This window comes from Artemia franciscana, chromosome 3 (assembly GCF_032884065.1).
Source record: "Artemia franciscana chromosome 3, ASM3288406v1, whole genome shotgun sequence".
NCBI lineage: Eukaryota > Metazoa > Arthropoda > Branchiopoda > Anostraca > Artemiidae > Artemia > Artemia franciscana.
In genome coordinates, this window is record NC_088865.1 from 27,610,513 (window position 1) to 27,637,542 (window position 27,030).

General features: G+C 35.4%; 1 protein-coding gene across 1 annotated transcript in view; it reads left to right on the forward strand.

Annotated features, from left to right (window-relative positions):
• The window catches only part of LOC136025512 (synaptotagmin-7-like), a 141,275-nt gene that overhangs the window by 89,011 nt on the left and 25,234 nt on the right, over nucleotides 1–27,030 (forward strand). The window contains exon 3 of the mRNA XM_065701542.1: nucleotides 995–1,087. Coding sequence (XP_065557614.1) covers nucleotides 995–1,087 — 93 coding nt within the window. The remainder of the gene's footprint in view (nucleotides 1–994; nucleotides 1,088–27,030) is intronic.

Below are 27,030 nucleotides of genomic sequence, written 5' to 3' on the forward strand. Positions count from 1 at the left end.
CTGATAACATTTCTCTACCTCAATCCCAAGTCCGAAAAAACAAATGCTTCTGTAAATTTTTCTATTTATCACTCAAAGAAGATATATTGGCTGTGGGGCCGGGTAACTGCCGCACATATTTAACACTTACATATTTTAGTCCATCTTCAATTTGAAAGTGGTGCCTGCCTGCTTGCCTGCTAGAACGGAGCTTTCCAATCGAAAGCAGAAACATGGTTTGATGAAACGAAAGCTTGGCTGCACAACTTCAGATACTCCTCTCTGACATAGGCTACATAACTCTACTTCACTTCACACACCATAGGCTCTGGCTCGTCGACAAGCAAAAACCATCCTTTTTGGCCCCAGGCAAGAGTTCTGCGGAGCTTTCCAAAATGTAATGCCATATTCATCTGTCCGGCCCGAGGTCCACACTTTCCGTAAAAACCGCACAGGTTAGACCCTTACCAGTTTCCAGGAATAAGCCGACTTCGGCGGCATAAGAAAAAAAAACGGGACAAAACCAAAGTGTTGCTCTCGCAACACAAAAACTAATTGTTTGCGCTTAGACTTACAAATAAGATTTAACAGTAAGATTCTTTTTTACCCATGATGGGTGGCTTCAAAGCTTTTGAAAAAGGAATTTGATTACTATTCCATGTTTGTAAGACACTGTCGCATTAATCTTTTACATTTTTAAGCCGAACACATAGTATCTGCCTAATTTCGGTTGCGATTTATTACATATGTTAAAAAAATTATTTCGTCTCTTTCATTCTACCAGCCCTAAGAAAAGGTTCAAAAACATCAAATTGTATTCAATCGCTTTCATTAACGTTTTTTTAACTTTTACTACCTTGAACCTTATTTCCGTGAAAAAATGGAAGTGGAAAAATGGAATTATAAATAATTTTTTCACTACTGATAATCAATACAAACGTAAAAATACGGGAGCTGGATGGGAAAGCATAATTGTCGCTTTTTATGTTATAACTGTTTCTTGTTGCATGTTCAGTGGTAGCCGGCCGGAATCACCTGCACATACTTCCAGTTCAACGCCTCTATCAGTGCCTAGAAGGCAGAGTGTAAAGCCTGTTGCTGAGGCAAGGTTGGTGCTCCTTGAGCTTTTGTTATACTTGTTATGATGTATTTTTTCATGGAATATTTTTTTTTTGTTTATTCAATTTTTTCTTTTTTTAGTTAAGTCTATGCCATTTCTATTTACTTTTTCTTCAGATTTTTTTTTGAGAAAACGAAAAATATGTTCCGAATCGACTTGTGTGACGAGAAAACTTACATTCCTTAGTCTATGCGTTATCTTAGATTTAGTAAAAGCAATGAGTCTCTTGTGAGGTCGAGGTCGAAGGCCGAGAACGAGTCCGGTGATTTTTGAATTAAAATCAACTTGGTGGCAGTGATGAAAAACTTGATAGCCATGGCTAATTGGATTAAAGCCGAGACAGATAGTCCCAATGAGAGGCAAAGCTAGCATAACCCTTTTTCAGACTTGTATAAAAGTTATGTCATTTCACTTGTTGATAGATAGCCTATCATTCATCCTAAGGTAGAACTTAGGTAGATGTGTGTACTTTTTTTCAGCTTGATAATATGGAACAAATGGCTTTGTAAACTTAGACGAAGACTCTTTCTTGCATAAATAACATCTTTTGATCCCCTCGTTAAGTGCAAAAACCGGTCACAGTGCAACTTGCCGCACTTAAATTGTCCCATTGCCCCTTGGGCGTTCCCCCAAACCATATGGTATCAGATCAAAATCTAAAGATAGACGGTTTATTTAGTACAGTAGGAAGATCCGAAAATTTGCCTTGGAAGGTGGGGTAGGGGAGAAGAAGAAAGGCAGACATATTACACAGTGTTGAAATCAACTCCTTACAAGGAATTTGAAACTGTATGGGTGAAGAGCCCAAAATAAAGCTATCTAGCCTTGTCCCATCCTACACATCCCCATATACTTTTATTATACTTTTATTATAAATAGGACATTTTAAACTTAGTTTATCAGGATCATACGCTCCTATTTTGCTTGAAAGTCCCTTCTTTCTTTTTTTGGGCTACAAGTGATGAAAGGGCAAGGTACAACCATTCCAACACGCCGTATGGCCCCGGGTGCCCCCTCAAACGTCTGGTGTCATCAGATGAATCAAAATTTTAAGATATTTATTTTAATTCTGAATAGTCGAAAGAAAATAAAGACAAAGTTCTAATACTGAAACAGGGCTAAGAACACTACAGAATACCAGAAAAGGAAAAATCACTCGACTATTCCGCCTGTATCAAAAAGAAATTTTCTTCACAGAAGGTAGCATCCGCTACACCAGAAGCAACGCTATAGCGTTGCTTATACTAAAGAACCATTATGCTTCAATGTTTTATTATTCACTGTTCTTTATTTCCTAGAGGAACTTCATATAGAAGAAGTGGTCAGACAAACTTTGGAGGAGGGTCATTCGATTAAAAAATTGAAAGCTCTAGTTCCCTTGTTTAGAGTAAAAAGTGATCGGAGAGCAACTGGCCCCCACACCCTGTATACCCCAATCGCATTCGATTCAAATTTTGAGATAGCCAGTTTGTTAAAAATGACCCAAGGTAATATAACTGTGCTTCTGGGGTTGACGAAGCCCCGAAGCCAGGGGCAAGTGCTTTTTTCGCGCCTTTTTTCCCCAAATGCTTCCGATCAAGATTTTGAGATAACCATTCTGTTCAAAATAGTCCAAAGATCAAATAACTAAGCTCCCCCCCAGCCCCCAGGGAAAGGGCTGTAAGTTATGTACGTTGCTCATTGGTATCATGCAAGGTTCTTATGGAAGGGGTGGTCACGTAAACTTTGGAGGGGGCTCATTCGTTTGAAAGTCAGAATTTCTAGTACTATTTTTAAGAATCGTAAGTGATCTCGTAGGGAAACCAGCCCCTTCCCTCCAACCGTGTCCTTCCCCTCAGATGTATTTGATCGAAATTTTTAGAAAATTATTTTGTCCAAAATATCCAAAAGGAAAATAACAATGCCTCTGAGGTTTATAAAGGCTCCACAGCCGCCAGGAAGAGGGCTGAATGTTATGGAAGCTGCCAATCGTTAACATAAAAGATTTTAATGGAAGAGGCGGTCGTATAAATTTTGGATAAGGCTCATTCAATTTGAAACAGAAAGTTCTAGTATTCTCCTTAAGATTTAAAAGAGATCTGAAGGCAACCAGCAACCTCTCCCCCTCCTCGCACTTTGATTTCCCCAAATAGATCAGAGAGGAATTTCGAGATAGCGACTTTGTTCAAAATAGTCTAAAGAAAAAATAACTAGGACTCCCCTGTTTTAAACCTCTCCCCACAAACGAAGAAGGACTTAGGGCGGGGGAGGAAAAAGGGTTATTTTCACCGGGTGCAGAGATTTTAGGAGCGTAAAATTTCAAATGAATAATGTAGGACTTATAATCACTTTGTATTTTCTGTAATTTTATATCTATTAAAATGAAGAAGAGGGCTCAGTTGGCGGTAAGTATATACAAAGTGAATCCGAAATTTTCCAATCCCATATCTTTTCCCGCCAGGGTGGACCTTTTATGAGTTTTCCTAACCAAAACTGTGACTGCTAACAGCGCTGCAGCGTGACCTTGAGAAGTGGCGCCCCTTGAAGAAAATGTAGTCTAGTAAACGACACAGCATTTGCACTGGATTCTGGTGAATAGATGTTGTTGTTGGTTTGATTTGTTATGGTGGGCTTTTTGGCCTGAAAAACTCTTCCTAGCTAAGTTATCTATTATGGGTTACCTCTCCATAGAAGCATAATATTGTAGGGATGAATATATAATGAGTCAGAGGTAATAGGCTTGAGACTGTCTGTGCAAGATTTTGGCTCTTTTTTTATAGAAGATCAACGCACAGTGTGAAGAAATATTAAGTGACCAAAATGGGCTCAGGATTGAAAAAAGCCTCCATTCAACTGGATGTCCCAGGGACTTCTTGCTGCCCCGTTCTAAGTCAGTTCAAGGGCTTCGTGTACACTCGAGAAAATGTGTTAGTCCCCATCCTGTAATATTTTTGGAAGCAGTGCTTTTCCTGAGGCCATAATCATTTCAGTGATTTAAAAAAAAATATGAAAATTACAACTTGGAATATTACGACGCTAAAAAAACAACTTTCGCATCGGCAATTTGACTGACGAATTCAGACGCTTAGAACTGGACTTATTAGAAATCTCAGAAAATCTTATCCTAGGGTAAAAATATGGAATTAGGTGAAATAGAATTTATTTACTCGTAATTTATTTGAAATAGAGTTATAATGGTTGGGAATGTATTAATTTTAGTATGATAGTCGTTCGTTTTATTACTTAAGAAGTACAGGGAATCGGTGTAAATAGCATATGCCCATGTAGAACCGACTGATGGAGATAGTAGTGAGTCAGATGAATTTTACTTACAGCTACAAGAACAAATAGACAAGGTCCCAGGTAGAAATATGATACTTTTATTACGAGATTTAAAGCCCAGGTCAGTAGAAATAGAGATAGATGGCATCCTAGCCTAGGTAAATTTGGAGTAGGAGAAGAAAACAGTAGTGGTTTCAGACTGCTGCAATATTGTAGGTATAACAATCTAGCTATAACCATTAAAGTATTTAGTCATAAAATGTCCCATAAGTTAGCGTGGTACTCACATAATGTTAAGACTGCTAATTTTATCGATTATGTTTTTGTATACCCAAGACTGGCAGGATCATATCACCATCTAGTAGTGTCTAGGGTTAATTTAAAGCTGAAATTTAGGAAGAGTTCCTATCTTCTGACAAGTTATGACGTTGGGAGACCACAGGATAAGAATTTGAGTAATACATAGTTGAATAATAAACTGCAGATTTTAATATTTGACCATATAGAAGATGGATGGAATAATTTTAGGAAAATACTTTGTAAAGTCACCGATGGCGTCCTAAGGAAGAAAGTTAGAAATGCAGCTATGAATATTAGTGATAATACTTTGTGTTGAATACAGAAAAGGAGGAACTTGTCCAAGAATTACTTGAATGATGGATCATATAAAAGTCAGAGAAATGTAAAGAAAGTGAAGAAAGTATTAAATTTGAATTAAGGAGTTCTGAACAGAAAGTCATGGATAAAATTGCCAAAGATCCGGAGGGAGCTAGACGGTAAAATAGTAAAATATTGTACTTGCATGTTAATAAAGTGAGAGGGAATAGAAAACCTGGACTTGTCCCAGTTGAAGATACGAATGGGGCCACAATTATTAAGAATTAAATAAATAGTTAAAGAGAATAATGAAGAATACTCTCATTAGAATAAAATAATGAATAATTAGGATAAATAAGGAGTTGGAATGTTTCGACGTTAACAAATGACTATCGTATCGACATTTTGACTGACAAATTTAGACGGTTTGAACTGGACTTATTAGGAGTTTCAGAAACTCATATCCCAGGGGTAGGAAGCATGAACTTGGTGATATAGAAGCTGGTAAAAATAGGGATAGATGGTATCCCAGCCTAGGCAAATTTGGTGTAGGAAAAGAAAACAGCAATGGCTACAGAGTTCTGCAATTTTGTAGGTATAACAACCTAGTTATAACCAATACAGTGTTCGGTCATAAAATGACCCATAAGTTGACAGGGTATTCACGTGATGGTAAGACAGCTAATCGTATTGGTTATGTTATTGTAAACCGAAGACTAGCAGGATCAATAAAAGATACTAGGGTATATAGGAGTGCTGTTATTGATGTTAAAATTAAAGACCACCATCTAGTAGTGTCTAGGGTAAATTTTAAGCTGAAATTTCAAAAGGGTAACTACCTCCCAGGAAGTTATGATGTTGGTAGACTCCAAGATGAAAATTTGAGAAAAAAATTCCAGGAACAGTTGAATACTAAACTTGATAGTTTAAAATTTGACAATGTGGAAGATGGATGGAATAATTTTAAAAAAACAATTTGTGAAACTACTGATGAGGTCTTAGGGAAGAAAGTTAAGACTGCAGCTAGAAAGATTAGTGAAAAAGCTTTATGTTTAATAGAGAGTAGAAGGGGTTTGTACAAGGATTATCTGAATGATATGTCATATGAAAACAAAAGGAATGTAAAGAGAGTGGAATAAGCATCAAAATATGAACTAAGGAGGTGCGAAGTGGAGGCCAAGGATAAAAGTGCTGAGGATCTGGATGATGCATTTAGACGACCTAATGCTAAAATATTATACTGGCATGTTGATAACTTAAGAGGGAGTAAATTCCTGTCCCAGTGAAAGATAGGAATGGGGTCACAATTAGTGATAAGGAAAGAGTTAAAGAGAGATGGGTGGGACATTCTGAGAATGTGCTAAACCGAGATACAGTTGCAGGAAAAGATATAGAGGAAAATGAAAAAGTTTGTGGTACCTTGGATGTGAAGAAAGATATGTTTTGTGAGGAAGAATTAGTGCCGGTACTAAAACGATAAAAAAATAATAAGACCCCAGGTGCTGATATTGTGGTAAATGAGCCTCTGAAATATGGTGGCTCTAAGCTACTGAAGATTATGAATATGATTTTTGAAAAAGGGGAAGTACCTAATGATTTTGGGAAAACCTTAATTAAACCACTGTATAAGAAAGGTGATAAGAGTGAGTGTCTTAATTACCAAGGTATTAGTCTGGTCTCCGTAGGTAGCAAATTAATTAAAAAATTGTGGTTTTAGAAAAGGTAGAGGATGTGTCGACCAAATTTTCACTCTTAGATTAATAATTAAGAAGTGCCTTAGCTGTCAAACACCTTTGGTCCTCAGTTTTATATATTATGAGCAAGCGTTCAATTATGTTGATAGAAGAGCTTTAGCAAATGTATTATCCTTATATGGTATGCCAGACAAATACATTAAAGTGATTAGTGCTATGTACGAGAATAATACTGCTGCGACTAAGGTAGGAAACTATGCGGTTAATGTATTTCTACGGATAAATCTTTATTTAGGACACCCTCCCACTCCTAACGAGGACGACCTGCTTTCCGTTTATCCCTAGAAGGTTGTCCGAAAAGAACAATCTTTTGCAATCAGTCATTCTTCATCTGCAGATTTCTTTGGATTGGTATTCATTTTTAAAAATTAGCTTTGATTTCTCTGCGTTGGTCTTGATTTTCATATATTCGTCTGCATTTCTAGAACTTGTCTTAATTTCCCGGGATTGCTCTGGATTTCTACATATTAGTCTCTTGATTTCTTCGAATTGTTCCTGATTTTTTGAGGTTAGCATTGATTTCTATGGGTTGGTTTTGATTTTTATGAATTCGCTGGATTTTTACTGATATGTCATGATTTTTAGGTATTGTTCTAGATTTCCACATACTGGTCTCTTGATTTCTTCAATTTGTTCTTGATTTTTAAAGGTTGGCCTTTATTTCAACGGGTTGATCGTGATTTTTATTAATTTCTCTGTATTGCTATGGATTGGTCATGATTTATAGGAATTGTTCTGAATTTCTGAATATTGTTCTCTGAATTTATTCGGATTGATCTTGATTTTTAGAGGGTGGCCTTGATTTCTATGGGTTGGTCTTGATTTTTACGGATGTTTCATGATTTTTATGGATTATTCTGGATTTTTACATATTTGTCTCTTTATTTCTTCCAATTGGTTTTCATTTTTAGAAGTTAGCCTCAATTTCTACGGGTTGGTCCTGATTTTTATATATTGATCTGTATTTCTAGAAATTGGTTTTAATTTCTTGGGATTGTTCTCGATTCCTACATATTGGTCTCTTGATTTATTCCGATTCGTTACGATTCTTAGAGGTTGGCCTTGATATCTACCGGTTTGTCTTGGTTTTATGAACTCGTCTGGATTTCTAGGGATTGATCATGATTTTCAGGGATTGTTCTGGATTTCTACATATTTGTCTCTTAATTTTTGGATTAATCTTGCTTTTTTAGAGGTTGGGCTTGATTTCTACGGCTTGGTCTTGGTTCTTACATATTTGTCTGAATTTATAGGGCTTGGTTTGAATTTCTAGCGATTGTTCTGGATTTTTATATAGTGATGTCTTGATCTCTTCGAATTGGTCTTGATTTTTTGGGGTTGGCCTTGATTTCTGGCCACTTCAGGATCACTGGATTTATATTACATGGTTTTATATGAAAAAATAAATAAAAAAATAAACGTGTGTAATACAACCAAATATCAAATAAAAACAGTAATAGTATTGACACCATGTTTGCCTACAATAGGTAGTGGGGATGAATGAATGGCGATGGTAGCCTAGCTGGTTTTGATAATTTTTTGCCAGTAGAAGTGGAACTCGCTGTTTCAACTAAAAGGAAACGTCTCGAACTACCTAGACTACTTGTTTCATATGATTACCGTTAGTAGAAAACGAAACAAAATAAAAACAAGCATACATAACACAAACAAATAAAACAAATGAAAAATAATAATAATAATATTGACGCCATATTTGACCGCAATAGGTATTGGGACTAAGAAAATGGCGATGGTAGCCTAAACGTGTATAATACAAAAAAAAATAAATAAAATTGACACTATGTTTGACTGTAATAGGTACTACGGGTCAAAAAATGGCAAGTGGAGATTAGCTGGTTTTTGATTATTTGGCAATAGAAGTGGAACTCTCTGTTTTAACTTGAAGTAATCCCTACCGAAATGCCAGGACCACTGGTTTGATATGATTACCATTGGCAGAAAACGAAACATAAAAAAAACTTGAGTCATGCAAACAAACAAAAAGAAATAAACAAAATAATAACATTGACGCCATGTTTAACTGCAATAGGTACTGGGGGTGAAAAAAGGCGATTGTAATATAGCTTGTTTTGATTATTTGGCAGTAGAAGTGGAACTCATTGTTTCAAACTGAAGAAAACCTTCCTGAAATGCCAGGACCACTGGTTTGATACGATTACCATTAGCAGAAAACTGAAAAACTGTAATACAAATAAACAAAAAAAATTTAATAGCTATATTTTTGAATATCCTAGCCACAAAATGCTTTTTGAAGAATCTGCCATTATTAGCAATAATCTAGGCATAAAGCAAGTAGTTCGAGAAGCAATTGAAATCAGACCTAAGATTAATAATAATATTTCCTTAAATAGGGATTTAGGAGAATATTCACTGAATGCTTTATACACAAATTTAATTAAAAATGACCTTACAAAATATTTTAAAAAACCCATAGATATTAACACAGAACCTGTCACAAAAAGACCTTTAAGATCATCAGCGAAAAAAGCTAGGCTGGCATTGAAAAACCTGCTTTAAATCATTTTCTTTCATTTCATTGAATTGCCTCATTTCATAACAATTTATTTCTCAGTCCTGGTTGAACTTCGCTGAGGTAAGGATGCTGGGACTGTTTTAAAAAACTTTTCATTTTAGTTTTATTGATTTTATCCTCTCGTTAGTTGTTTTTTCTTATTTGTATTGCTGTGGACGGCCCTTGGACATAGGGTCGAAATATTCATTGTGTTGCGGAGCAACACTACTGCTTTCGTAGTTTTTTTTTTTTTCACCGTGATCAGCGACCTGTAGCTCCGAAGTGGTAAGAGTTAAAAATTTGAGATTTTTCAGAGGGAAGGGAAACGTAAAACAGAGTAAAAAAGTTCCATAGAAGCTCCTAAAATTTCTAATAGTTTTCCATAAAAAAAATAAAACCGTTTTTTTCTTAGAAACTCTGCGTTCGATGTTTGGCGTCAAGTTAAGACGACCCTAGCTTCGGAAATAAACTTGTTAGAAATACAGTTATGCTGAACTCATGTAGAACTTCCATTTGTCTCTTCGAGAACCGGAGCACAAAATTCCGTAGCTCTTACAGATTTCCCGGAAATAATTCCGGAAAAGTCCATCTCGTTCCGATTTTTTTTGGAATTTTCTCAAATTTTCGATTTTGATGTTTCTTATATTTTTATCGAGTAGTGCTATGAAAAGTATGCAAGAAGAAGTGAAGTGTTCTATATACCAAGTTGCTTCGTTCTCTAAGAAATAATTTCCGAAGTTTCGACGTTCTAGAGGTAACTTCTGTTCTGGACCAGCTAGAATTTTTTTTCCAACGCGGTTCGACAGGTCTCGATCTCCTAACAACTGGAGCTTACAATAGTTTCTCCGAAATAAAATTCCTTCTTTGGGTTTTTCTATTTGGAAGTTTTGTCATGCCCTCGGGGCAATTTAAATTTTTTGGTGAATTTGGTTTGTTTTATATTTTCCTAGGTTAGACCATCAAAAGTTAAGCAGAAAACTATAAGACGTTATTTCCGTATCTCTTTCAGATTTCCCGGAAATATTTTTTTCTTATTTTAGTTTCTTGGTTGTCATTATTCATGTAGTGCAAACTGTGGTTTAATTTGTATCGTATTATTCTGTTGTACAGGACAAATTCTAAAAGTTAAATTTGATTTCTAGTTTCAATTATTTAAAGAAATTCTGGTTTATCTTGAAATTGTAATTATCCATCCTATAAATGTTCAGAATTGTCAACTGTGTTATTGTGTTATTCTCGTTTATTTCTGGACCAGCTAAACATTTTACCAAACTCAGTTTAGTAGGAGCTCGAAATAAAACCATATCAAAGATGCTTCAAGATAACAATCGAAGCCGCATTAGAAAAATGTCCTCTGAAGGACATAATGGAGACTGTTGCTCCGCAACTGTGTCCCGTAGGGTACAGTTGCACGTGTTGCTCCGCAACTGTGCCCTAAGGAACAGGACACAGTTGCTGCAACACTTCCCGTTGCACAGACAACGGAGGTCTAGTTCTAATTTGTTTCCCATTGTCTTAAAAAAATTCCCTATTGTTGTTTTTGATTTTGGTGTTTTTAATTAAATAACTATGATGAGGCATCTGGTGGCTTCCGCTCGGGAACAATGAATTGCATAGAATCTATTTCCGGGAACATAATAACAGCAATTGCTTCTTGGTTCAGTTGATCAATGTGCCATTACAATGGAAATCTTTGGTCTCACATTCTATTGCTACAGCGGACAAAACCTTTGATGACAGATTATAAAGGTTCCCTGAATCAAAACACGTCTTCCTTAAGCAGCTTGGGGGCTGTCTTGAAAAAGCGTAAGCTGTATCATAACAAGTGTCATAGACACACAAAATTACGTCATCCTCAGTTACATCTGGGGGTTCCCCACTTAACTGATGGCCCTAGAGAGAAAAAATTATAACAAGGTTATTTAAATTGCATAAGTAAACAATAAACTATTAGGTAAAAATCACTTGTACATAATCAATAATACCAGCTGGTTGCTAGGGTCTGAAACTGGCTGCTAGGGTCCTGTCACAGGAACTGTTTGGGGCCGGCGTCTTGACCAAAGGCCCTGAGGGTTTTTCCTAACTGCCCACGGATATTTTTAAAGATTTGAATAGGTAAACTATTAGCTTTTACATAACAACCTTGAAAAAAATCTCTAAGAAAACAACACCCGCTATAGTAACACGTTGCGTCATGAAGAAACTCTGCCAAATATTCGCTAGCTAACAAAAATTACCGGTACCAGGATTCGAAGGGAAATATTTCAGCTTAAATCCGCAATGCCCCCACTAGTGGCAGCTAGACTTACCTCGACAGTATTATTAGTAAAGACGGTGGGATGCAGTGAAGATGTTTAAAATTGAATAGCAAAGGCCCAGGATGTTTTTTTTCAAATTTGAAACAAGAATGGCAGAATAGGACGATAAGTCTGCTGACCAAAATTAGAATATAGGAAGCTTCTGAGGTGTGGGAGCTCAGAAAAACGAAGGAGGATTTGCTAGATGTTTTCCAGGGAAATTGTCTAAGGAATTTTGGGCACCCTCTGACTGACTGTATCTCAAACAGTTAGCTATAAAAAAAATGCAGTTTTGTCTCACTTTCTAGGCCTATAATACGAGAAAGCATGAGATTGTGAGAATGCATTCTGCGGATGAAGGATGACGGATTGCCAAAGATTGTCCTTGTAGGCAACCGTCTAGAGCCAAACAAAAAGCAGTTCGTCTTCGAATGGGGTGAGAGGATGTCGTTCAGGAAAGATTTAAGGATAGTTGTAGCTGCTTGGGAGGGTTTAAAGAGGGAAATTTTCAGCAGATTGGGGAAGGAAGTGGAGCCTGCGTTGTTGTAATGGCCTTAGACATCTTGGTGCTGCAGTGAGTTAATAGTAGTACTCATAGTTTTCCCATCCTAATTAAGAAAAGTCAGATTTAATTAAATATAAATTTTTGTGAACAAATAAAAATTTAGTTAATAAATCAAACTAATGTTAACATTTTACCTGAAGGCACAGAGGGGGTAGACGGGGGAAGGGGGTTACGAAGATTTTTTCCCAGGCACAAGAGAGACTAGAACTACCATCACCCCCATGGCCTCTGGGACAAGGACCGTAAGTTATGCAAGTAGCCCATTGTTAACATATAATATTTTTATGGACGATTTGGTCGTCTAAACTTTGGAAGGAGCTCATTTGATCGGAAATCGAAAATTCTAGCTCAATTTTTGAGATTTCAAAGTGACCGGAGAGCAGCCATCCTCCATCAAACACTTTTTTCCCCTATTGCATCTGATAAATTTTTTTTAGATAATCATTTTGTTCAAAATAGTATGAACAAACACTTTCCAATACACTTTCCCCCCAAATGTATCAGATCAAAATTTTAAGATTTTAGTTTTGTTCAAAATAATTCAAAGGTCAAATAGCTATGCTTCCAGGGTTAAAACCCCCAGCCCCTGGAACAAGGGCTAAAAGTTGTGCGAGTTGTCAATTTTTAAAATATGAGAATTTTTATTGGAAAAGAAGGCAATTTTGATTCCTCGTCTCCCAAATGGCTTAGGGTATTAAAATCAAACTTTAAGGAAACATTGAGAGGGATGCTGAACACAATCAAAACACACTATGTGCTTGCTGTTTTGAAAACAGGAAATATCAGCAATATATAAAAACGAATGAGGGTATTAACTTTAAAAGCTTTTTATTTTTAACTTTAAGATATGTTAAGGAGATGTTGAAGAGAGATTAAAAGTCACCCCTCCCCTCTGTCTTGCCCTTTTTAGGTTTCCGTCTGCTCGACACTGATCAAAAATTGTTAACTGTCATTTTGTTTAAGCCAATCAAAAGGTCTAATAGCTGTATTTCTAGGGATGCCATGACCCCCACCATAGCCCCGGGGCAAGGAATGTAAGTTACGCAATTTGCCTATTTGCAGGATTGTAAATTATGCAATTTGCCCATTTGCAGGATTTATCATTAAGAATGGATTCTTGTTATATCCAAAAAGTTTAAGCGCATTAAGGTGAAAATTTGGAGAAGGTTAAGGGTATGTTATACTAAATCAAAAGGTATGTGCATCCAGTTTATCATAAAGGGGGACCTATTTTAAGAACGCCTGGGGATATTAAATTGTAACTTTCAGGACATATTTAGAGGGATTTTAAAATGTGGTTGGAGAATCACCAGTCCTCTCTCATGCCTTTTTTTAGTACCCTTCCTTCCCAAAATATTTAATCAAAACTGTGAAATAGAAATCTTGTTGAAAATTGTCAAAAACTCAACCAACTATGCCTGTGGGAATAACAAGTATTGGAGAGGGGTTTTGAACACAATAAAACACGCTGTGTGTTCTTGCTCGTTGTTAGAATGACGTATAATTAATATCTGAGGAACTTAGGGTATTAAGTTGAAAATATCAGGGGATTTGAAGAGCTGTCGGAGGGCAACTAACCCCTTGCCTTTTTTAGATGTTCCCCTCCCACGTCACTAATTAAAAATTTGAAAAGTCAATTTTGTTCCAAACAGTCAAAAAGTTTAGTAACTCTGCCTCCTGAGATATAATGCCCCCATAGCTGCCAGGGCAAGGAGTTTAAATAATAAAATTTACCCTTTATTACATGTAGGATTTGTCATTAGGAAAATGAAAAATATTTGAGTCTAGCTATGTTTGAAAAAACTAAAGGTATTAAGGTGTAACTTTGGGGATTGTCGAGGGGCAGGTTAAAATAATCTACAGATATTATATACATCCGGTTTATCAAAAAGGATATCTGCAACGTCACAAAAATAGCTGAGGGTATTAAGTTTTATCTTTCAGGCACGTTGATAGGATGTTAAAAGTGGTCAGGGCAAAACCAGTCCATTTCCAATTCCTTTTTTAGCTGCTCTCCCTCTAAAAATATCTGATGAAAATTTTGGAATAGCCAAATTGTTCAAAATAGTCAAAAATTCATGTAACTTATACATCCATGTGTGACGTAGCCCCCCACCCACAGCCCAAGTTGCAGGTGTTGTAAGTTATATAACTTGTCGGCTCTTTATCTGCAAGCTTGTTGTTGGGAAAAGCGGGTACATTTGACCCTGTGTCTTGAAACGGCTAAGAACACAAAGGTATAACTCTAAGAAAATGTTGAGGGGGGGGGGGGTGTCAAGCAAAATCAAAGCACACTGAATGTAGGAGAATTGTCAAAAGGACATAAAAGCAATATCTAAGGACGGCTAAGGGTATTGAATTGAAACTTTAAAGCCATGTTGAGAGGAATGTTAGAAGAGGAACGAAGGAGACACCCCTCTTGTCCTTTTAGATGGTCCCCTTAATACGGATAGAGATCTTAGAAATACATTTTATTTGGAACAGTCACAGAGTCCAATAGCAATGGATTTAGGGAGGCCATGCCCCCACAGCCGCATAGCCAAGGAATGTAAATTATGAAATTTGCCAACTTTTTAAATGCAGGTTTTGTCATTGGAAAAGGAGGGGATGTTTAATACTAGATTTGCCCGAAAAGGCTAGGATTGGTGAAGAAAAATTCACGGAAATATTGAGCAATATATTGAGCTAAATCAAAAGAAACTATCTGTATTCAGATTATACAAAAGACCTATCTGCAATGTTTCATGAAAAGGTAAGGTTATTAACTTGGAACTTTCGGGGCCACTACTACTGCTACTATTGTGGGTGCAAATGTGACTGGTTGTGACTGTAAATTTGACTTCTTCCCTATGCGACTGCGACTGCTTGCAACTACTACTACATCTACTTGTGACTACTTTCAGAGAATGTCGAGGGGGATATTGAACTTCAAAACTTCAGTGTAGAAAAAACAGCACTTTGATGTTTTGATACTTCCATGAAATTTTGATGTTGGAATTAGGAATGTTGAAAAACTTTAAATTTTGGCAATCAAAAACGAACAAAATTACTTTAAAAAACTTTCTGAAAAGAAAATTTTTTCAAAGAAAAGTAAATTGCCATATTAATTTTAGGACCAGCAGAAATAAATTCCTATAATAATCAAACAGGTCGTGGTAACGAACTGTAGTAAGGAGCGATCCGGCTCAATAGTAACAAAAACTCTAAAAAATTGAATTTTGATATCAATAGCTACATCAAAAGAATTGCATTTTAATGCTGATTTCAAATATATAAGTTTCATCAAGTTTAGTCTTACCCATCAAAAGTTACGAGCCTGAGAAAATTTGCCTTATTTAGGAAAATAGGGGAAAACAACCCCTAAAAGTCGTAGGATCTTAACGAAAATGACACCATCAGATTCAGCGTATCAGAGAACCCTACTGTATAAGTTTCCAGCTCCTATCTACAAAAATGTGGAATTTTGTATTTTTTGCCAGAAGACAATTCACGGGTGCGTGTTTGTTTGTTTGTTTTTTTTTTCCCAGGGGTCATCGTATCGACCGAGTGGTCCTAGAATGTCGCAAGAGGGCTCATTCTAACGGAAATAAAAAGTTCTAGTGCCCTTTTTAAGTGACCAAAAACATTGGAGGGCATCTAGGCCCCCTCCCACGCTCATTCTTTTCCCAAAGTCAACGAATCAAAATTTTGAGATAGCCATGTTGTTCAGCATAGTCAAAAACCATAATAACTATGTCTTTGGGGATGACTTACTCCCCCACAGTCCCTGGGGGAGGGGCTGTAAGTTACAAACTTCGACCAGTGTTTACATATAATAATGGTTATTGGGAAGTGTACAGACGTTTTCAGGGGGATTTTTTGGTTTTGGGGGTAGGGTTGAGGGGAGGGGGCTATGTGGGAGGATCTTTCCTTGGAGAAATATGTCATGGGGGAATAAAAATTCAATGAAAAGGGCGCAGGGCGCAGGACGTATCTGGTCACGTTAGAAAAAAACGTCAAATTCAGAGCTTAATATACAATGCTGGGTGTTCGGAGCCTCTCTATTATGGAGTATAATTTGAAAATAACACAACTATACGAGCGATAAAACATATATACCACAACCATAACTCAACTAACGAAAGAACTGCTAAGAGATAACACAACTATAAAGCGAAAACAGGTGAAAACTAACGGGAAAATAAACGAACTTAGAGGTGGAAGGGGTCCAGAGAAAAAATATAATCCTTTTCCAATTTTGAGCCTAACTTCCGCAAAGGAGTAATAATGTCAGAAGCCCTGAAATACCGAATTATTTTCTTTTCAAACAGTTCGTGGTAACGAACGGTAGTAAGGAGCGACCCGGCCCAATAGAAACCAAAACTCTAAAAAATGAAATTTTGATACCTATAGCTACATCAAAAGAATCGGATCTTAATGCTGATTTTAAATATATAAGTTTCATCAAGTTTAGTCTTACGCATCAAAAGTTACGAGCCTGAGAAAATTTGCGTTATTTTAGAAAATAGGAGGAAACTCCCCCTAAAAGTCATAGAATCTTAACGAAAATTACACCATCAGATTCAGCGTATCAGACAACCCTACTGTAGAAGTTTCAAGCTCCTATCTACAAAAATGTGTAGTTTTTGCCAGAAGGCAGATCACGGATGCGTGTTAATTTGTTTGTTTGTTTTTTTCCCAGGGGTGATCGTATCGACCCAGTTGTCCTTGAATGTTGCGAGAGGGCTCATTCTAACGGAAATGAAAAGTTCTAGTGCCCTTTTTAAGTGACCAAAAAACTGGAGGGCACCTAGGCCCCCTCCGGCGCTAATTATTTTCTCAAAGTCAACGGATAAAAATTCTGAGATAGCCATTTTATTCAGCCCAGTCGAAAAACCTTATAACTATGTCTTTGGAGACGACTTACTCCTCCACAGTCCCCATGGGAGGGGCTACAAGTTACAAACTTTGACCAGAGCTTACATATAGTAATGGTTATTGGGAAGTGTACAGGCGTTTTCGGGAGGATATTTGGTTGGGGGGAGGGGTTGAGAAGAGGGGGATATACTGGGGGAACTTTCCTTCGAGGAATTTGTCATGGGGGAAGAAAATTTCCATGAAGGGAGCGCAGGATTTACTAGCATTATTTAAAAAAAAACAATGAAAAAATAAATATGAAAAAGTTTTTTCAGCTGGAAGTAAGGAGCAGCATTAAAACTTAAAACGAACAGAAATTATTACCCATATGAGGGGCTCACTTCCTCCTAATACCTCGCTATCGACGCTAAAGTATTTTTAGTAATGTCAACTATTTATTCTACGGCTTTTGTGATTCAGGGGTCATTCTTAATGAATTGGGACAAAATTTAAGATTTGGTGTAAAGAGAGATGTACTGACGAGGGGGCGAACCCTCTCATATGTGTAATAAAAACATGAGAATAAAAAGTTCTTTACGTAAGCTAATTTATAAGTTACGTATATCTTTTACTAATAAAAAGATTCGTAAAAAATTAAAAGTTCTAGTTGCCTTTTTAATTAACCGAAAAATTGGAGGGCAACTAGGCCTCCTCCCCACTCTTTTTTTCTCAAAATCATTCGATCAAAATTATGAGAAAGCCATTTAGCCAAAAAAAAAATAAATATGCAAATTCCTCTGCGGAGAACAAAATCAAAACATGTATTGATTCAAAAACGTTCAGAAATTAAATAAAAAAACAAGTTTTTCCAACTGAAAGTAAGGAGCGACATTAAAACTTAAAACGAACAGAAATTACTTCGTATATGAAAGGGGCTGCTTCCTCATCAACGCCCCGCTCTTTACGCTAAAGTTTTTTACTGTTTTAAAAAGAAGATTTGAGAGAAAGAGTCAAACTTTAGCGTAAAGAGCGGGGCGTTGATGATTAAGCAGCCCCTTTCATATACGAAGTAATTTCTGTTCGTTTTAAGTTGTAATGTCGCTCCTTACTTTCAGTTGGAAAAACTTGTTTTTTTATTTAATTAAAACTGAAAATGACTAGAAATTCCTATTAAATAATGAATGAAACTAAAAAAGAACAGAAATTAAAATGAACCATCATAGAAGACATAGACATAACAAGTACTAATATAAATGATTAAATAAATCTTAAAATGAGCAAAACTTAAATTGAATGCTCAAATGAAACATAAAAAGTGCATCATATGCGCTGTATTCAAAAAGAATTATATTCCAAATATTTTCTTTTGTACTTACAATGTTAAAAATAATAATCAAAATTACTGTGATATAAAATCTTAAACTGCTGAATCTCCGGCAATTAATATCATTATGTGTCAAAATTCAGTTTCATTTTTTAGTTTTTTCCAAGGACCGTTCAAAACACATTTGGTTCTTAATAAAACACAAATGATGCGGTAGGTTTTAGACTTTTACAGTCAGGGGAGGGGGAAGTAGGTAGTTGTCAAACTATTATTTGTAGGGATTTTTGTTCGTTTTATGTTTCTTTGAACATTCAATTTAAGTTTTCTCACTTGAAGATTTATTTATTCATTTATGTTAGTAGCTGTTGTATGTTCGTTTCCTATGAATGTTTATTTAATTTCTATTTGTTCTGGGTTTCATTTATTTTTTAAAAGTACTTTATTGTTGTTTTGAGTTCGAATTGTTACGGAAATTCATTTCTGCTGGTGATTCTATTCCGATTGTTTATTTAATTTATGTTCGATTTGGGGTTCATTTATTATTTAATATTAATTAATTAAAAACTTTCCAAAACAGAAGTTTTTCAAAGATAGGTAATGGCCATATTAAACTTAAGCTCAGGCCATATTGAGATTGGGCTCTGAGGGGTTATGTCAACCTTGGAGGCATTGTTATAGGACATACGGACTATTTTAAACAAAATAGCCATCTCAAAATTTTGATCGAATGCATTCGGAGAAAAGGGAGCGTGGGGGAGGGGTGAGTTGACCTTCCATCATTCTGACTCTTAAAAATCAAACAAGACAATTTCCAATCAAATAACCCTCCTTAAAATTTCATACGACCAGCCCTCCCTTAAAAATCTTATGCACTCTGATGCAAAATTTACAACCCTTGCCCCAGGTTCTGGGGGCTGTGTAAACCCTGAAAGTACTGTTATATGATCTTTGCACTATCTTGAGCAAAAAGGCTATCTCAAAATTTAGATCGGATACATTTGGTACGGGGGCTTGGGAGGGGGGCTTGTTGCTCTCCGATTACTTCTGACTCTTAAAAAGGAAAAAAATTCTCTGGGTTGAAAGTAAATAGTGATGCTGGAGATTTATATATTAGTTCAATTTATGGTAATATTTACAAAATGAACCTATTTCTAAACCCTTGACTCAGTTATAAAAAATTCCCAAGTGAAACAATTAAAAACAATAGTTAATAGAAAAGCTGCATTGGTTTCCACAAGAGGGTTACTTTTTACCAAAATTAATAATTCTGTTTTATTTGTCTTAATGTATGACTATTGCTACTTGTTTCTTGTACGATTGTAACCCACTTTTTTCCAAATATACTTTTTAGAGATCTCCTTTTTTATATTTAATAACTAGAACAATCTAATGAACTAAATATTTTCGTCTTTTTTTATGCATTAAATAAAAAAACAAGTTTTTTTATCTGAAAGTAAGGAGTGACATTAAAACTTAAAACGAACAGAAATTACTTCGTATAGGAAAGGGGCTGCTTCCTCATCAACGCCCCGCTCTTTACGCTAAAGTGTGACTCTTTCTCTCAACTCTACTTTTAAAAACAGTAAAAAACTTTAGCGTAAAGAGCGGGACGTTGATAAGGAAGCAGCCCCTATCATATACGAAATTATATCTGTTCGTTTTAAGTTTTAATGTCGCTCCTTACTTTCACATAAGAAAACTTGTTTTTTTTTATTTAATTTCTGAACGTTTTTGAATCAATACATGTTTTGATTTTGGCTCTCCGCAGAGGAATAATTAAAACGAAATTTGCATATTTATTTATTTTTGGCTAAATGGCTTTCTCATAGTTTTGATCGAATGATTTTGAGAAAAAAAAGGAGAGGCGGAGGAAGCCTAGTTGCCCTCCTATTTTTTGGTTACTTAAAAAGGCAACTAAAACTTTTAATTTTTTACGAATGTTTTTATTAGTAAAAGATATACGTAACTTACAAATTAGCTTACGTAACGAAATTTTGTATACTTGTGTTTTTATTACATATATGAGGGAGTTCGCCCCCTCGTCAGTACCTCCCTCTTTACACTAAAGCTAAAATTTTGTCCCAATTCATTAAGAATGACCCCTGAATCACAAAAGCGGTAAAATAAATAGTTGAATTTCCTAAAATACTTTAGCGTAAAGAGTGAAGTATTAGGAGGAGATGAGCCCCTCACATGCGTAATAATTTCTGTTCTTTTTAAGTTTCAATGATGCTCCTCACTTCCAGTTGAAAAAACTTTTCCATATTTATTTTTTCGTTTTTTTTAAATAATACTCGAAAATCCTGCGCTCCCTTCATGGAAATTTCCTTCCCCCATGACAAATTCTTCGATGGAAAGTTCCCCCAACATATCCCCCTCTTCTCAACCCCTCCACCAAACCAAACAATCCCCCTGAAAACGTCTGTACACTTCCCAATAACCATTACTATATGTAAGCACTGGTCAAAGTTTGTAAATTGTAGCCCCTCCCACGGGGACTGTGGGGGAGTAAGTGGTCCCCAAAGACATAGTTACAAGGTTTTTCGACTACGCTGAATAAAATGGCTAACTCAGAATTTTGATCCGTTGACTTTGGGAAAATAATTAGCGTGGGAGGGGGCCTAGGTGCCCTCCAATTTTTTGGTCACTTAAAAAGGATACTAGAACTTTTTATTTCCGTTAGAATGAGGTCTCTCGCAGCATTCTAGGACCACTGGGTCGATACGATTACCCCTGGATAAAAAAAAAACAAAAAAAAAAAAAAACATGCAATATCCGTGCAGATCCGTGATCTGCTTTCTGGCAAAAAATACAAAATTCCACATTTTTGTAGATAGGAGATTGAAACTTTTACAATAGGGTTCTCTGATACGCTGAATCTAATGGTGTGATTTTCGTTAAGATTCTATGACTTTTAGGGGGGGGGTGTTTCCCCCTATTTTCTAAAATAAGGCGAATTTTCTCAGTCTCGTAACTTTTGATAGGTAATACTAAACTTGATGAAACTTATATATTTAAAATCAGCATTAAAACGCGATTCTTTTGATGTAGCTATTGGTATCAAAATACCATTTTTGGAGTTTTGGTTACTATTGAGCCGGGTCGCTCCTTACTACAGTTCGTTACCACGAACTGTCTTATGGACGAATAATATTTTCTATGTCGCACTGAAAAAGCTCCTATTACTCTTAGACTGTTTCAAACCATTTTCACTCTGTTTTTGTGCTTTTTTTGAATGAGAGTTTTTTTTTTAATATAGCGGTCGTTTTCAAATGAGCTTTCGGAATGCCAAAAGTATTTCGTAACTTTCAGCTCTTGTGTATGTAAATCTTATATATGCTGTACGTTTTACGGTCCTAGAGTAATTGTTTCCAAATATATTGTATTTATGTAGGTAAATAATTTAGTATCAACAAAACAGAAAAGACCCTTTAAACTAGCATTAGAGCTGACACAGTATGTGGCCACTTATTTTACTAGAACTACTTTTTACGCTTGCTTCCTCTAAAAAATATTCGTATCTATGTTAGTATGGCAAACATATTAACTTGATACTGACATCTTGAATTTTATTAAGAAAGAAATAATCTTACAAAATTTATTACAAAGCAAATTACAAAACTTTTCAATCTTTCCAACTGTCATTTTGCTTGGAATTTCCTTCCCGAATCTTTGACAAAAAGCATTAAAGGGGAAAATTTATGAAAAATAGAAGGATTCCTTTAAAAGTATAGTCTTTTATCATCAATAGTGGAAATGATTGAATAATATACTTTTATGATAAATATCGTTACAATTAAATTTTCGTAAAATTATATGTCGAGTTACTATAACATTTCGGCGGAAGGATAGCTTTAATCTTTGTGTTTTGTAGGCATGGCTGTCATAATTTTGGGGTTCAAAAGAAATTTTGTACCCCTTTAAGAGATTGGGTCTCATTTGGGAAGTAATAGTTTCAATGAAAAGAGTTTATGAATTGATGAAGTTCGACTCTTTATGTTGCTGTGTATTCTGTAAGGTTGCCAACTAGCACACTTTTCGTGTGAAATGCACTCTTTTCTTTACCCCAGAAGGGATGCGGACGAGTGAAAATCACTGTTTTCGGGTATCAGTTTTCATTTGCTTTAAACGTCAATAGTTGTTAACTTCGTCAGAACCCAAGGAACAGGGTTGCCAAATTGTATACATTTCGTGTGAAATGCACTCTTTTTACCTCAGAAGGGATATGCGCAGATTTCTCAACTTGTATTTCTTTTGAGCAAAAATTGCTCTTTTTTGGCCTTGATTTGCACTCTTTTTAGACGTCAGGCAGTTTGAAACCGTGGCTGTAACCCGCTCTATGCTATCAGGATAGCTAAGAAAATTTGTGAAAAAGTGATATTAATAAAAAAAGATTTAGAAATATTTTTCATTTTGTCAAGGATTTAAAATGAAGATGATAATTGGAATAGTTGTTTTTATTGTACAAAATATGAACACTAAATATTTTATCAGGAAGCTTTCCCATGAATATGGATGGAATGTGAGGCGTAATAAAATGAATAATTGAACAACTATAGTTTTTGCTCAATTTGTGTTATTCCAAGAACTACGAATGATTTAATGCAATGTCGAATCTTCTCTTTTCCTAGAATTAAGCAAAGCAAGCCAAACAACTGAGAAATAAATTTAAGTAAGCCTTAAATAGATCTGCGTTTGTTTTACCCCCGTAAAACAAAGCAAACTATGACGTTCCAAATTTTGTTTCAATTAAGCTTCGCTCCAGTGTTTCAGTCTATGTTTACTTTACTAAAGTTTAACAATAGACAAAAGAAATAGCTTAATATCGTGGGAGGATATTACTGAAGATATTTGTAAAACTACAATAAACGAGGATTACAATAAGAAGAAAAAAAGAAAGTTAAATTTGTCCAGAGGACCAAATTTAAATTTGTCACATTGTCTCTTTCACCTCTTCACTTCTGGTTGTAAGTTTAAATTTTTTTTAACATTTTAAGTATTTCGTCTCTTAATCCGTAATAGTTGGGGAGCGCATGACGAAAATCCCTCTAGGGAATTCCCTCCGCGGACTGTTCCCCCTTTGAAAACACTGCCATGAACAATTATCCCCGAAAAATTTCTCCCGTGGATAATACCCCCTCCAAAAAAAATTCCTAATGTGTTAAATTGAGCTGCCAAAAGGAAAACAAGATAATAATTAGAATGAAGAAAGGAAGGGACTCTCATAGACGAATCCCGAAACAAATGGAATCCAAAATGAGTGGTTGATCAGAACTTGAAACAACAGAAGTTACCATAAATAAGGGTAAGGCTACTGCTCCTCTAAACACTCCATTGGCCTCAGCGTCTTTTGCGTTTTACTAAAAACAAGATATATTTGAACAGTTTATCTTTTATCATTATAACATATCAAAGATTACCGAGAAACACAAGGATTAATACTAAGATTTCAAAAATAAATCTAGTCTCATCAGTCTAATATGCAGTAAATCTATATCCATGCTTTTGTTCTTTTAAATATATTCATTGCAAATGAGCAGAAATAAAATTGTTAAACTATTTCCAATTTTCCAATTGAAAATATTGCTTCATAAAACCAAACAGATTGCTTCAAAATTGTGAGTATTCATTTTAAAAGCTTTGTTTAGGTAGTAATTTCCTATATGTTTAAATGAAATAGAATGGCAGGGAAAAGGTTTGACAAAAAAGGGTCCTAATAGTAAATTTCAGTAGAAAATCATGAATATATCCAAAGAAATGTCTTCCTCTAATCTTCATCACTATCATGATTTAAATTTTGTTGTTGCTGATGTTCTGAAAAATAAAAATCATACTGTTCAAAATGCACACTATCTACAGTAAAGCGTAGAATAGCGGTCAAACCTTATGAAGAGCTTCAGGGGGGTTACGTCTGTCTGTTACGATAGCTCTTATTTGCAAATCATGATTAGTCTTGTTATTCTTCAATCCTGTTCCTTTGTTGTTGAAATTATGACAGATAAAACACATAGTCTACTGCTTGAAATGCAAATCGTTTTCAGTAAAGCGCAAATCAAGCTCTGTCCCTTAGAAAGTTTATTATTATTTACGGGGTAGTTCCTGCTTGTTTCAGGTTTGACTTTCCTACTCATTTCAATTTTTATTTGTATTAGGATTTATTCATAGCAGTATCTGCTGTCTTTATGTTTGACATGACTATTTATTTTAATTTATGTTCGTGCTGGATTTCATTGGCGAATTCAAAGTAATTACCATTTATTTTAATTATGAATTCTTAGTGTTACTGCTCGTTTTAGATGTAAATTAAATTAAAAAAACAAGTTTTTTTAAATGAAAGTAAGGAGCAACATTAAAAAATAAAACGAACAGAAATTACTCCGTATATGAAAGGGGCTTTTCCTACTCAACGCCTCACTCCTTACGCTAAAGTTTGACTCTTTCTCTTAACTATATTTTTAAAACAGTAAGAAACTTTAGCGTAACGAGCGGGGCGTTGAGGAGGAAAAGCCCCTTTCATATACAGAGTAATTTTTGTTCGTTTTAAGTTTTAATGTTGCTCCTTACTTTCATTTAAAAAAACTTGTTTTTTTTTATTTAATTTCTGGACGTTTTTGAAGTAATGCATCTTTTGATCTTGGCTCTCCGCACATAAATAATTAAAACGAAATTTGCATATTAATTAATTGCAATTAATCGGAAGATTTTGAGAACAAAGAAGCGAGGGAGGAGGCCTGGTTGCCCTCCAAGTTTTTGATTACTTAAAAAAGCAACTAGAACTTTTAATTTTTTACAAACGTTTTCATTGGTAAAAATATACGTAACATACGAATTAACTGACGTAACGAACTTCTATATTCGTATGTTTTTATTGTGTATATGAGGGGGTTCAACCCTCGTCGATATTTCGCTTAACCTCGATAATTCCTTAAGAATGACCTCTGAATCACAAAGGCCTTAGAATAAACAGTTAAAATTACTAAAAACACTTTAGCGTAAAGAGTGAGGTACAACGAGGAGGTTAACCCCTAATATACGTAATAATTTTTGTTCGTTTTTGTTTTAATGCTGTCCCTTACTTTCAGTAGAAAAAAAAGCTTTTCATATTTATTTTTTCATTGTTTTTTCAAATAATGCTAGAAAATCCTGCGCTCCCTTCATTGAAATTATCTTCCCCCATGAGAAGTTTCTTCGTGGAAATATCCTCCCACGTAACCCCCCCAAAAAAAATCTCCCCTCTAAACCAAAAAATCCCCCTGAAAACGTCTGTACACTTCCCAGTAATCATTACTATATGTAAACACAGGTCAAAGTTTGTAACTTGCAGCCCCTCCCACGGGAACTGTGGGGGAGTAAGTCATCCCCAAAGACATAGTTAATAAGTTTTTCGACTATGGTGAATAAAATGGCTATCTCAGAATTTTGATTCGGTGACTTTGGGGAAAAAATGAGCGTGGGAGGGGGCCTAGGTGCCCTCCAGTTTTGTAGTCACTTAAAAAGGGCACTAGAACTTTTCATTTCCGTTAGAATGAGGCCTCTCACAACATTTTAGGACCACTCAGTCGATACGATCACCCCTGGGGAAAAAAAAACAAAACAAACAAATAAACACGCATCCGTGATCTGTCTTTGACAAAAAATGCGAAATTCCCCATTTTTGTAGATAGGAGCTTGAAACTTTTACAACAAGGTTCGCTGAATCTGATGGTGTGATATTCGTTAAGATTGTATGACTTTTAGAGGGTGTTTCCCCCTAGTTTCTAAAATGAGGCAAATTTTCTCAGGCTCGTAACTTTTGATGGGTATAACTAATCTTGATGAGACTTATATATTTAAAATCAGCATTAAAATACGATTCTTTTGATGTAATTAAATAAAAAAAACGAGTTTTTTTAACTGAAAGTAAGGAGCGACATTAAAACTTAAAACGCACAGAAATTACTTCGTATATGAAAGAGGCTGCTTCCTCATCAACGCCCCGCTCTTTACGCTAAAGTTTGACTCTTTCTCTCAATTCTTCTTTTTAAAACAGTAAAAAACTTTAGCGTAAAGAGCGGGGCGTTGATGAGGAAGCAGCCTCTTTCATATACGAAGTAATTTCTGTGCGTTTTAAGTTTTAATGTCGCTCCTTACTTTCAGTTAAAAAAACTCGTTTTTTTTTATTTAATTTCTGAACGTTTTTGAATCAATGCATGTTTTGATTTTGGCTCTCCGCAGTGGAATAATCAAAACGAAATTTGCATATTTTTTTTTGGGGGGGGGGGGGGGCTAAATGGCTTTCTCATAATTTTGATCGAATGATTTTGAGAAAAAAAGAGCGGGGGCGAAGCCTAGTTGCCCTCCGATTTTTTGGTTAATTAAAAAGGCAACTAGAACTTTTAATTTTTTACGAATCTTTTTATTGGTAAAAGATTTACGTAACTTATAAATTAGCTTACGTAAAGAACTTTTGTATTCTCATGTTTTTATTACATATATGAGGGGATTCGCCCCATCGTCAGTACCTCGCTCTTTACACTAAAGCTTAAATTTTATCCCAATTCATTAAGAATGACCCCTGAATCACAAAAGCCGTAGAATAAATAGTTGAAATTACTAAAAATACTTTAGCGTAAAGAGCTAGGTATCATAAAGAGGTGAGCCCCTTATATGGGTAATAACTTCTGTTTGTTTTAAGTTTTATTGCTGTTCCTTACTTCCAGCTGAAAAAGCTTTTTCACATTTATTTTTTAATTTTTTTTTTAAATAATGCTAGCAAATCCTGCTC